Raw genomic sequence first — 13,633 nt, forward strand, 5'->3', positions numbered from 1 at the left:
TCTTGTCATAAAAAATAAGTTTTTTATGAGACTTTCAAATAGACCACACAATTAAATGATAAACAAAAGTTAAATTTAATATCTAGTCCTAATTATATTCGCCGGTTTGCTCTATTTATCTATGATTCATTTGTTGTCTATTTATAAAAGAAATTGGATACAAGTAGAAAATTAGTTGAACTCATTTTAATAAATGGATCTTTACTAATATCTCATTTGTGTCTATGACTTTCATAAATAATTAAACCTAAACTCCTCCCCTAGCACCCCCAGAAACTTCAATATAAATTATTCACCAATTCCACCACTTCTTCCCATGAACAAAAAGACAGTAAAATAAAACAAAAAGTATGAAAAAATCTATCAACCAAAAATATAAACTAAGAAAAAATTCAAATATTATTGTCTCTATATGCCACATTCTTTGAACAATGACTACTTCTATATAGTGATATTTTATGAAAGAAGACTTTTAAATAGTGACTAAAAGTCTAAAACCTTAAGAGTCCATTTGGTGTAGCTTTGGTTTTAACTTTTCAAAATCGCATAATTAAAATTATGAAGTTAAATTGCACTATTAAAAAATTTGGAAAAATAAAATTGCATTTAAATTGAAAAATTTCAATGTATATTTTATTGTTGGTTGATAAATTTGATTTATTAAAGTAATTTAGCGAATTTGAGCACCTAAAATCTAAGAATTTTGAATTTCTTTTACCTATTAAATGTGAATCTCAACCAATAGAGATTGAGTTTAGCGAAAGGGAGTACACTTCATTTTTTTACTGTATAAACCTTTCAGCAAAGAAGAGAAAGAGTATTGAATTTTGGAACATACTGAAATGAAAAAAGAGAGGAAATGTTTGATTTAGGAAACGAAAAACGTTAGTAGTAAACGAGAAAAGTAAAAGTGTTGTGAATAGAATTCAATTTTAATCCGATGAGATAAAAAGAGAGTAGAGAATTTATAGTGATGGACTGGTAGAAGGATGCTTCGATCCGAAGGTCGGAATCCGAGTGTCGGAGATGATCAGCAATGACAAAAAGGGGTAATATTAATATCCGTAGAAAACAATCAAACGTCCAAGTCGATATAAGTTTGAGATATAGGTCGAGGTTAGAATATTCCATGCCTTGTGAGATGATGAAAAATTGCATATATATATATATATATATATATATATATATAGGCTAATGAATATAACATGAAGCTTGACTCAACCCAAAAGTTAAATCTAAAACAAAAAAACACGGGAGTGACATCAAATTCCACCTAATAAGTCTGCATTCTTGAAATAAGTTATGAGAGTATTGTGCTTTAGGACTCTTCAAAAATAACCATGAACTGAATTGAACCGTCGAACCGAACTAAAAATAACCAAACCAAATGAAGAGTTTGTGAACTGAACCTATATTTAAAGTACAGTTCACTAACCAGAACTGAACCGCAAATAACTGAACCAAACCATTTCGAACTGAACTGCATGCGCTAGTAATTTATTTCAGTTTTTTTTGTTCTTTTTTCAAAATCAAATCACTTTTCGCTGCTTCATAGGATACATTAAATAAATTAAATAAACAATGGAGCTATCTAGTAGTAGAATCCATAGAATATCCAAAGTAACGTTAGAAGCAGTAAAATGAGGAAATTGGAAAACAGTAGCATTAGAAACAGCAAAATGGGTAAATTGGAAAACAGTTACAGACCTTATTCTTCAGTTTGCAATTCCTAAATCATGGGACAGAGTATGCAGTTCATAGAAAATGAGGATCAAGTCATTAGGATTCCACTTGATGGTTCGGTTAGAAACCAAGAACTGTTTCACCGAACCTTTAATTTGGTTCGGTTCAGTTCGGGAGATAACAGTAACAGTTCAGTTCGGTTCTTTCAAACTGTTGTTATGGTTTGGTTCAGTTCAGTTTTCTGTCTGAACTAAACCATGAACAATCTTAGTGCCACTCATCAAGTTTATCGATTTGCACCTTTGAGATAATAAAGTATCCATTTTGCTGGAAAGGATTGCTTAAAGTCATGGGGGTTTAAGTTAGAAAAGCACATATTCCCTATATATTATGAGTGAGGAAGGAGGTGACACGCTAAACGGTGTCTCCGAAGATAAAATTAATGTTGGTAAAATATGTAACTTTTTACACTATTTAGATATTGAATGTCGAAATTCTAAGACAATTTTTTGTATTAATATGCTTATGGGAACATTGTTTAACATTTTTTCATATTTTATATCAATTTATTGCTAAAAAATTTTGTAGCTTCATCCCTTGCATAAGGGATGTACCAGCAAAAACAAAAGATAAGCAAGGGTCACATTTATAAGATACATCACTCTCAGACTCTCCAATGGCAATGTTAAAAATAAATAAGAGATGACATATTTATAATATTCTCCCTCCGTCACAAAATATAATAGCTAGTTTGGCTAATACACGTATGCCAACACACAATTTTGATCACTAATATCTTTAATTCTCTATAGTAAAAATTATAAAAACTTATATATTTTAAAAATACTGATCAAAATAAAATCTTATATACTAATATTTATATACTATTTAGATATTGAATGTCGAAATTCTAAGACAATTTTTTGTATTAATATGCTTATGGGAACATTGTTTAACATTTTTTCATATTTTATGGCAATGTTAAAAATAAATAAGAGATGACATATTTATAATATTCTCCCTCCGTCACAAAATATAATAGCTAGTTTGGCTAATACACGTATGCCAACACACAATTTTGATCACTAATATCTTTAATTCTCTATAGTAAAAATTATAAAAACTTATATATTTTAAAAATACTGATCAAAATAAAATCTTATATACTAATCTTATATACTATTTAGATATTGAATGTCGAAATTCTAAGACAATTTTTTGTATTAATATGCTTATGGGAACATTGTTTAACATTTTTTCATATTTTATATCAATTTATTGCTAAAAAATTTTGTAGCTTCATCCCTTGCATAAGGGATGTACCAGCAAAAACAAAAGATAAGCAAGGGTCACATTTATAAGATACATCACTCTCAGACTCTCCAATGGCAATGTTAAAAATAAATAAGAGATGACATATTTATAATATTCTCCCTCCGTCACAAAATATAATAGCTAGTTTGGCTAATACACGTATGCCAACACACAATTTTGATCACTAATATCTTTAATTCTCTATAGTAAAAATTATAAAAACTTATATATTTTAAAAATACTGATCAAAATAAAATCTTATATACTAATATTTATATTTATAAAATGGGACGGAGGAAGTACATTAATTAAGAAACCTGCAACTTGACATCACGATTAACAACACAGTGAAGAAAACCCCAAATGCCCAGAAAAGAAGAACTAAACACACACAAATATACTATATACATCATCGGTCATAGATTTAGCTTCATCTAGCTAAATCAAAACCTTATTATAATAATCCTTAATCCAAAATACACATAAACACAAATTATAATAATACTTTTACAATGATAACATTAACATAACAAAATCAATTAAAGAGGTTTAAACGAAGTAAGATTCCTGAAATGAAGCCATGGTTTTTCCCAAACAATAGCTTCATAATTCTTAGTAACAGATTTATCTTTAGCAGCCAAAACAAGACGATAATTTGTACCAGAAACAACTTGTGTCTCACCTTTAATCACTTTAACAAGAATCAGTTTCGTACCAGATTGTTTACCGTACTCTGTTACCGCGAATTGCGCGATCTCTGCCACGTGTGGGTCTTTTATGTCTTTGATTGGAGTATACCCACCGACAAGAACATCTTTCTTCACAGCATCGGAAATTACTGAGACGGATAGAATGAGAAGAACAAAGATTGCAACGTTGTTAAGAAGTTTCATCGCTCTGAGAATGTTTTTTTTTTGGGGAAATTTAGGAATTTGTTTATTCGATTCAAGATTGGTTATACATTTATAATGTGTTTGGTGGCGCTATTTATAACCGGTAGGTTACGCTAGATTCGCGTGTCTGCTTTTACGGATTTACCCCTCGATATTATTTCTCAATAACCACGCGTTTTTTCGTCCTAATCTTTACTTTATTTATTTATTTTTTAACCAAATAAGCTTAATAATTTTTTTTTAACATATGGCTTAATAAATTTTATTAATTACCAAAAATTTAATATATGAAGAAATAATCTCAAATTTATGAAAATTAGTTAAAGAATTGGTCGTCCTAACTAAAACATGAACAAATTTACTTGTTTTTTAATAAACTTAATTTCAAAATTTATACATGATAACATAATAAGAATAATATCATTAACGATTGGAAGAAACTCTTAATTGTCTCACAGCTTCATACGAATTGTTTCAACCAGCACATGAGAGTCACTCTCAAATTGAGCTCGTTCAAAGCCTCTATACTTAGCTTCATTCATGACTTACAATAATGTCTATATGTTTCACTCTCCTTTGTTGATAGAACAATCTACTCCCACTGTGTGAATCCAGCAGTAAACACATCATATCGAAGCTATAGCGAAAACAAGCACTAATCGATGTCCTTTCTGATCGACAAAAAACGATGCATCTAAATTGCATTTTAACCATTCCATACTAGACTTTTTCCACCGATCTGTGTGCTTAAAAATAGGACATAATGATCATCAGTACTTCACATCTTATGAACATCAAACCTCTCATCCAATGATCAAATGCAGCTCGTCCAACTTGACTTGGCATTCTAGCATTATCATTCCATATTTTTATCATCACGATTGTGTTATATACTCCAAAATAGCGTAACCACCCTACCAATAATAGCATAATCTTAATTCCGACACAAAACAAATACTCTATCAGCCGCACTACTTTATTGACACACTGCAGAAACTATGACAGATGATAAATGAGGATATAGTCTTACATAGACACAAACATTTACTTACAAAATTTAGACGCAAACACATAAATAAAAATACTAAAAGAAAAAAAAATAAAATAATCAAATCAATAAATATTACTTTAACCAATTTCTTTTCAACTTTTTTTAATTTTATACTCCCTCTGGTCCTTATTAAAAGATAAGTTTGACTTTTTAAATTCATTGTAAAACTAATATATCTAGACTATAATATTGTTCAGATACATTAGTTTTACAATGAATCTAAAAAGGAAAATTTCTCAACTAACAAAGACCGGAAAGAGTACCATACTATTTAGTGTTATGTTGTGCCTAACTAAATATAGTACTTCTCACAAATGAGAATCCATTTTTCCGTGAAACAAACGCCCAAGAAAACCATTAACTAGTGCAATTTACAAATCCTTGACTGGGATATACTTAACTAATTGGATCATTGGATGGCTTTATGTTAAAGCAAAGAAAAAGTAGTATATGGGTGGCGTTAATTATACACAAATTATTAAGACACCTTTTTCTTTCATAAAAGGACAAATAAGGAAACCTGATTTATTAGGTCATATAAGGACACACCATAAATTATTTAAAAATTAGAAATTTTTATATTTAATAATATAGAAGAATTTAATATGTAAGAATATAATGCACAAATTTTAATAAAATATTATTACATTTATATTTTTAACATGCATCCTTATATTCTTAACATTTACTCTTAGACCACGTGTTAACATTTTTATTATTAAAATTATTCTCTCATTTTTGTCCTAAATGTTAGCTTTTAATTTTATAAACACCGTTTTTGAGTATTTGTTGTGGCAATTGTTTTGAATTATTTGTCACTTTTTATTACAATATTTATTAAAATGTTTAATTCTGTAAAAAATATTTAATAATATTCTCATTTAATTTAATAATTTACCCAATTACTTATTTCAATTTTTAACCACTCAAATTAATATAATAATTTTAATACATATTTTTGTCTATTTTTGAATACATTGTTTTATTATATAAATTAACACTTTTTCATATCTTAAACAATATTTTCATTAAAAAAAAATCATAATAAGATTGATAGAATGTTTGAGATGTTGTTTATGAGGTAGTAGTATTAGTTTAGTAGTAAGAAAATGTCATCCTCCAACTCCTTGGTCATTGGTCATAAACGAGCTTAAAAAATTGCCGTTGGATTTGAAGAGCTTGTTGTAACAAATGAAATAAATTGGGTAGCTGGATATAATAATAGATAGCAGAGACATATCAACACGCAAAATCATGCGTGTTAAGGAAATGGTAGTAAATAATTGCTTAAAAAATTCAAAGGAAATAGGAGTAGTAATAGTAAATATGTGAACATCTTAAAAAAATGTATAGTGCAAATTTGGAATTTGATGTACCCTCACCCACAAGTGAACATGAAGACACATCCAATTCCACATCCCGTGATAAAGACGTTTTAGGACTCAAGCCTCCCCGTCGCGTCAACATATTTCAACATTTTTGACAATAAGACTAGTTCTTAATTCAAGATTTAGTATGGTATTTGTCAAACTAATTTGATAATTGTCAAACTAATTTGATGTGTTAGCAGATTTGCTATTTAATCAACTGATTAAACATTTGGTCAAATGATTGGATGATAAATAAAAATACTTACACTAATAACAATTTGCTTCTTTCTTTTTTTTTTACTTTTTTTTAAAGTATTGTGATATAAGTACGAAGTTTCCGTCATTGTTAGTGATAACTAATATTTGTCAGGGAAACAACATGTGGAATACATAAAATGGCTTATCCTCTTTCAACCAAACTCTTTTTATACGCAAAAGTTATGAATCAAACTCTTAACCACCTATTTAAAAGGCTCAATACTTTTACTACTTAAACCAATTCATTGTTGGTTGAACAAAAAAAACAACGTTTCATCTTTTTTATCAAGCAACTATCGTGAGAAAAAGATGATGTATTTGCTGTTGATTTTTAGACTATTTTTTTTATTACTATGTTTTATGTACGTAATTTTCGTCAATATTTTGTAATGACTAATATCTATCAAGAATTTGTGGTGCACAAATTTTATAGTTATTTTTTAATAGAATGGAATAGGGTATTTCACACTTATTAGAGTCAAAATGAGAGGAGGCCTTGAGTATTTTGGACAATAGAAAATTTTAATAGGGGCGTGGATAGCGAAAATGAGGAGGGGGTGTCGATAGAAGGGGCCAAAGATGGCAATTGGCAAATGTTAACCTTGTATCATTTTGTTCCACAACAGTCGATACTAACTGGGCTTAGTGGTTTAGCCTATATTAATAGAGAATTTATTTTTGCATCCACCATCATTTCTCACGCGCCTCTTAAAATGACAAGAAGTGACACCGGTCTGGGAGTGTCGAAGCAAAGGAAAAAAACAAATTTTTTAGGACACTTTCTAACACGTGTCATACGAGTGTCATACAAGTATCGGATATCGGCACGTGTCCGACACCGCGACACACTTAATCCTAGAGATGTCCGTAACAGCAATGAATTTTCATCAATCCTTTAATCTGATTCCTTGTTTATTCAAAACATTTTCTTTGTTTTCTGTTTCATGCTTTGTTTCTTTTCCTGTTTTTTTCTTTTCTTTTTGAGAAAGTGTTAACAAATGATTTGTAACAGTTGATATTAATATATTCATGATTTGTTAATTTTTTTTTAATATATTCATGATTTGTGATGAATGTGTGTGTTCTTCTCCCATCAATTTTTCATACCTTTTACACTCTAAAAACAATCATATACTCAAAATTATAAACCAAAGTATAATTTAGAAAAGAAATCTAAGTGGTAACCAATGTGAGTTTGCTTCTTCCACCTATTGAGTACCATCATTTGTTCCATAAACAATAGATCCTGCAAAAGCAAACCTTAAACATCAGAATTTTGTTCCAACCAAATTGGTCTTCTCAAAGCAAATGTCTAGCTATATGAACCTATGAAGACATAGACACAAACACCACACATTCAAACTAGTAATTATTTGAAAAAATTAATTAATTGAAAATTGATCATAATCAAATGTGTCAGTGCCGTGTTAGTATAAATTATCAGACACACATTCGATCAGAAGTATCTATCATTGCTACACAAATCAAAACAAGTACAATAACAATTAACAACTCACCAAGTGTTGGCATGAGAAGAGACAGAACAAAAATTCCAACAACCTTAAGTGGCACACCAACTTTAAGCATGTCTTTAATCTCAATATGTCCAGTTGCAAATCCAACAACATTTGAAGGTGTTGAGGTTGGAAGCCAAAATGCAAATTCAGTAGCTATACCACCAGGGATCATAAGAAGAAGTGGATGCAAATGCATAGTTTTAGCTATGTGATACAAAAGTGGAACAAGAAGAGTAGTTGTGGCAGCATTGGAACTGGAAGTAACAATTTCAGTGATAATGCTACATAGTAAAGTAACAGCAGGAACAATTGCTAAATATGGAACATCTTTTAAGAATTCTAAGGCTTTGGATAATACATCTGCTAGACCACTAGATTGTACTCCATCAGCTAAGGCAAATCCAGCTCCTAGAAGTAAAATTAGGTTCCATGGTAATTTTTTGCATTCATTCCAATTCATTAGTTTTTCTCCATTTTGCTTCATATTTGGGATTATGAACAATAAAACAGCAGCCAAAACCTACAGTAATTGCATGACATTTTTTTATGAGAAACTATGTTTGGAGATCAAAATTTTGTTGTCAAATACGAAATTGGATTATGTGTAGTCACAGTGTATACAGTCAGGACATTTGGACCATCCGATCAATATCAAACGGTCTGGATTTTAAGATCTAAGTTTTACTGTTTTTAAATATAAAATTCAAGCTGAAAATTTGGACCATCTGATCTTAATCAAACGGTCACAATATGACCGACTGAAGTGCATTCACCTCTCTCTGACCGCACAGAATCCGGTGGTTTCAAGAGTTTTGTTATTTAACTTCTTAATTAGTTCATATAACCCTTAGCTCAAATTGAGCTACTAAATTCCCTATTTTAAATTTTTAATGATCAATATTTTTCATTTTTCATGACCAAACATATTTTTTTGTGGAATTTATTAATGAAATTTTTGTATAGAGATACTTACACTTATGCTTCCATCTCCAACAAGGCCATGGAACAAAACTCCCCATCCAGGTAAGTCATCTGAGATTCTTCTTGTCATCCATAGCATTATCAATAACTGTATTTTAACCACATTGCTTCATTAAGTCATTGGAAAACAAAATAAATTAATTACCCCATTTTGTCAAAAAAAAAAAAATGAAATACTCATGATCATGATTAATGATAATTTTTTTTTTAACAGCAAATATTATTAATAATAATTAGGTCTCTGCACAAGACGAGCATGACCCGTAAAAGAGGGGATACAAACAATCTAACTAGAATTTTTTTTTTTTTTGCAAAGGCAAAGAAAGATGAAATAATCATGGCATAATCTAGCTAGATATACGGCATACCCCAAACACACATAACACCATCCTTTCAGCAAAAGCCATTGGACCTGCAAAAATCCGTAACAGAGTTACAACTGCATAAACTTGTTTAGGAGCAAATGTTAGAAATATTTTTGTCATTTTATATCATATAAAATGGTTTAGATGGGTTGGGTCTCGAAAACCACATAGGTTTCAAGACTCAGAGAGCATTGGCGGGTGTACTTACGGATCATACCAACCGTAAGTGGAAATTCAAACTACATCCTTGTAAGATATGAGTCAACTTCTTATTAACTGAATCAACTTTCGTTTATCACTTCTACATCAAAAGTAAAATATGAGTAAAAAAATTTTAAATTCTTAAAACAATTACAATCTTTCGATTTATTTTTTTTAATTTTTTGGTAAAGATTACGATATTTCAATTTTAGTCTCTACAAAAAATTGTTGAATTTTACTTCATATTTTGCTTATATGACTCAAGTACATATTTTTGTTGCACAAATAGAATAAAATTTGGAAGTACAATTAAACTTTTTTTTTTGGATATGTGTGTGCTAAACTTAAATAGTCCTCATTTTATAAGTACTAAAAATATAGTTAAACTTAAAAACTATATAAAAGAAATTATTGTGTGTATTTCTAGGATGCCGTTGTGAACAAGCTCCACAACAGTAAGTGATCCAAATTCAAGAAAGTGAGATCTACTAGTATATTTTAATTGTCATATATTGTCTCAAGTCTCAATAATTCTCTCTAGGTACAACTTGCTTAATAAATAAAAGAGGGACTTTGCAAAGTTTGAGGATTCATAATTAAAGAATAATGTTTAATTTTAGAGACATCTATTCAACATGAAAAACGTGATAAAAAAATTAGAAAGTAATCAATCAATAGTTACTATTTGTATAAAATACAGATAGGTCAAAATCATCTTATGTATACACTCTTGTGCAAAATAATTTCTCAACCTTTAGCACTTCTCCATTTTTAATTCCTTATTCTTCATTTTCTTCTATCAATTGTAGGGTTGTGTGTTTGTTTCAATGAAAAATAGGTTAAAGTACAGATAGGGCACAAATTGTAATATTTTTTCCTAGCTAGTTGTGGTGGAGAGAAAAAATTGTTTTGCCAATTAGAAGGGTGTATTGAAGAAACACCTCTCTTCACTTTCTTTTTTTCTCAACTTAATAAAGTACAATGAGAAGCGTAACACTTCTACGATATTCAATGGTGCCGACGCTCGACATTGATGGACGACATCTTGTAACGGCCACTCACCAATGCCTCAACAACTCCATTGTCCCTCGTATATAAGGCGTTCTCGTCCAACACTTCAAGGCACACAATTCTTATGCTAAAAACATTTCATTTCACATTCTACATGAATGTCAAAGTGTTTGCAGATATCTCAGCCAACTACAACATTGACAGTTCGCTGTTCGACGATGGTCACTTCTTCTGATCACTCCAGATTAGCAACATCATAAAAAATATCACCAAATGTATTGATGAAGATAATGTAAGATATTTTAAAAATTCAAGAACCAAATATTTTAAAAATGAAAACACAAAATGGAGAACTAAAACTATATTTAAGACAAGAATAAAATGTTAGAAGAGAAAATTTACCAAGAGCTTCAAGATCCCTCTTCAAGTGTGCTCTATCCAAATAATTAGACAAATCCCTACTCAAGTGCTTTCTAACATAAAGCAAACAAAGTATACACCAAAAGCATAGAAGCAACAAAACAGCCACAGGGAACCCAAAACAAAACCAAGTGTTGAAACTTATTGGCTTTGCTTCTGGTTCAAGATTTTTCCACATTCCAACTATTATCAAGTTCACACCTGTTCCTGTTATAGTGCTTATCCCTCCAATTTGTGTAGCATACACCACTGTTAAAATCACTGCTCTATTGAACTTGTTCATTAATTCTGATTGCTCATTTGCCGGTGGTAGCCGATGTAGGATTCCGGTTGCTACTGGCATCATCATTACCGCTGCTATCACATTGTGTACCCACATGCTCACAAAAAATGTGGTTGCGCATAGACCTAATAGTAGCATTGCTGGATTCAATGGATCGCCACAAAACACCAAGGTTATCTGTATATGCGTATCATGTTAGCAAGTCATTTATAGATGATCTATTTTTGCAACCATATGTTCTGGTTGCAAAATATTCACTGAATTTGTCAATAACTAATATCTATCGAAAAATTTGACCGGACACATTTAGCAAGGTCTCATCCACCCATGTCAGAAAAGTCCAAGCTTCAATTTTTATTTTATTCTTTAAACGGTTAAAATTAATAATTATTTGTTAATTTTATTATTCAGACTAAAACTCTAGTCTTTTTAACTATTTAATTTCTTTAACTTTTGACTCTCTTTAATTATTTTCTTTAACTTTTAACCCAAACTATTTAAGAGCTTCAAATATGTTTTACAACCAATAATTGAGCATATCCACAAAGATCACATGACAAACATAAAGGAAATCCCATCAATTAATATTAAATCAAGATTAATTAAAACTTAGAAACATAAACAACAAAAAACATAAACAACTGCAAAATTAATGTTTGAAAAAACATATATTGTCTACAATCTGTCAAAAAAAAAAATATTGTCTACAATTTAGCTATTTAAATGGTTCAATTGTAGTTTTGTCCAAATTTAAGCTATTTATGCATATAAAATAATCTTTTTTTAGTATTAAGTATTAACCATTTGGTTTTCGAGGAAGGGGCCCCTCAGATTCTCTCAAACAATTCGCTCTAGAGAAAACTCATTAATCACCCGAACACAATGTCTTGATTAAAAAAAAAAATCAATTCAAAGCGGTTACTTGGAGGTATCATCCGGTTTAATTAATATCCGTTTCGATGTTAAAATTATAGTACAAAATTTAAACTTTGGAATAATGTACTCACATTCAAAGCCAATCTTTTGTGCACGTTGTAGCGTTCTACAGCAAGAGCAAGTATGAAACTTCCCAAAACAAGTGCAATAACATCATCCATATAAGAATGAGCAACAGTATCAGCTGAAGCAATTCCAAACAGAGGAAACAAAAACAGAGGACACATGGAAGTAACAGGAAGTGGAACAGCCTCAGTTATCCACCATGTGAAAACCCAAACAATCACACCAACCATTTTTGTGCTTGTTGTAGGAGCATCTAGTTTCACTAGGAGACATATAATAATTGATAACAAAGGTCCTAAAATGACATAAAAGTTTTTAAGGTTTAAAATTGATGATGTTATTGTAAAGGAATTGATGTTGGGTGTTTGTTGGATCGGTTCGTCGTGAAGGGGTAGAAGTGGTGCCTCAAGAATGGGTGATGGAGTGTCTTCTCCGGCCATGTTGGAAAAATGAGAGGAGAAATGGTGGCTATGATTGGAAAACATGTTTGGGAGATATAAATAAAAGTGTGGGGATTTTATTCATGAATATTTTATCATGGGACACGAAAGTAGCCAAAATATTTTCATCAATAAAATAAAAATAGTAGTTGATCTAAGTGATAGAAGAACTAGTCGGATGTCGAATAGTGAACCGTCAAGGTTGAAGTTGGTGGAGGCTTCTGCAAACACTTTAACGTTCAAGTTAGTATAATAAGTCAAATGAGAGGTTTTACGTTATATAAGCGTCGTTTGGAGCCATTGATGAGTGGAGTTGTAACAATCGATGTTCACCAATGTCGAGGTGATTAATGGTTGTTGGCAGGCGTTACATTTCGTTTTAGTTTTGATTGCCTAAGGATTACTGCATTGATCGGAAGGGTTTTCTTACCACAGTCTTTTATTTGTAGAAGATGCATTCCATTTAATTGTTCATGAATAGCTAAACTTTCTAAATTTTATGAACAAAGTTCAAATTTCATGCGTACCGGCTGTTAGATATATATAACACTAATAACACTGTTATTAGTAATTTTTTTTGCTTAATTACACTTATTTAGTTTAAATTAAGTAAATTTTAGATTTTTTAAATTAATTAGAACTAAAAATTAACCGTAACTTTGAGTTAGGTTTAGCATTTACACTAATGTTTTGTCAAAAAAGAAGAATGAATATATTTATCTAAAATTTGCTTTGAATTAGACTAGAGTTGCTATTTTATCTTAATTTTCGTACAACACTCTTTTTTTTTTTTTTTTTTTTTTAATTTTGCTGGTTTATAAAGTCAATTTGAACCATGTGACTG

At 30.3% G+C, this 13,633-nt stretch overlaps 2 protein-coding genes across 2 annotated transcripts; both read right to left on the reverse strand.

Annotated features, from left to right (window-relative positions):
* Positions 1-3,242: 3,242 nt before the first annotated feature.
* Positions 3,243-3,965, reverse strand: LOC123897728 (cysteine proteinase inhibitor 1-like). The gene has a single exon (XM_045948471.1). The coding sequence runs from the start codon at positions 3,888-3,890 to the stop codon at positions 3,537-3,539; it is 354 nt and encodes a 117-aa protein (XP_045804427.1). The 5' UTR covers positions 3,891-3,965; the 3' UTR covers positions 3,243-3,536.
* Positions 3,966-7,645: 3,680 nt separating this feature from the next.
* LOC123896168 (tonoplast dicarboxylate transporter-like) lies at positions 7,646-13,294 on the reverse strand. Its single transcript, XM_045946587.1, has 6 exons — positions 12,355-13,294; positions 11,047-11,524; positions 9,436-9,479; positions 9,060-9,155; positions 8,087-8,606; positions 7,646-7,815 (listed from the first exon to the last, which is right to left on the reverse strand). Exons 1-6 carry the CDS (start codon positions 12,832-12,834, stop codon positions 7,778-7,780), a joined length of 1,656 nt encoding a protein of 551 aa, XP_045802543.1. The 5' UTR covers positions 12,835-13,294; the 3' UTR covers positions 7,646-7,777.
* Between the last annotated feature and the right edge of the window lie 339 nt (positions 13,295-13,633).

This window comes from Trifolium pratense, linkage group LG7 (assembly GCF_020283565.1).
Source record: "Trifolium pratense cultivar HEN17-A07 linkage group LG7, ARS_RC_1.1, whole genome shotgun sequence".
In the NCBI taxonomy this organism is placed as follows: domain Eukaryota; kingdom Viridiplantae; phylum Streptophyta; class Magnoliopsida; order Fabales; family Fabaceae; genus Trifolium; species Trifolium pratense.

Coding starts and splice junctions, on each gene's coding strand:
- LOC123897728 (XM_045948471.1), bottom strand. CDS start 3,890: ATGAAACTTCTTAACAACGTTGCAATCTTTGTTCTTCTCATTCTATCC.
- LOC123896168 (XM_045946587.1), bottom strand. CDS start 12,834: ATGTTTTCCAATCATAGCCACCATTTCTCCTCTCATTTTTCCAACATG. Junction 11,525..12,354: donor ACAAAAGATTGGCTTTGAAT/GTGAGTACATTA, acceptor ACGCATATACAG/ATAACCTTGGTGTTTTGTGG. Junction 9,156..9,435: donor TGGTGTTATGTGTGTTTGGG/GTATGCCGTATA, acceptor GTTAAAATACAG/TTATTGATAATGCTATGGAT.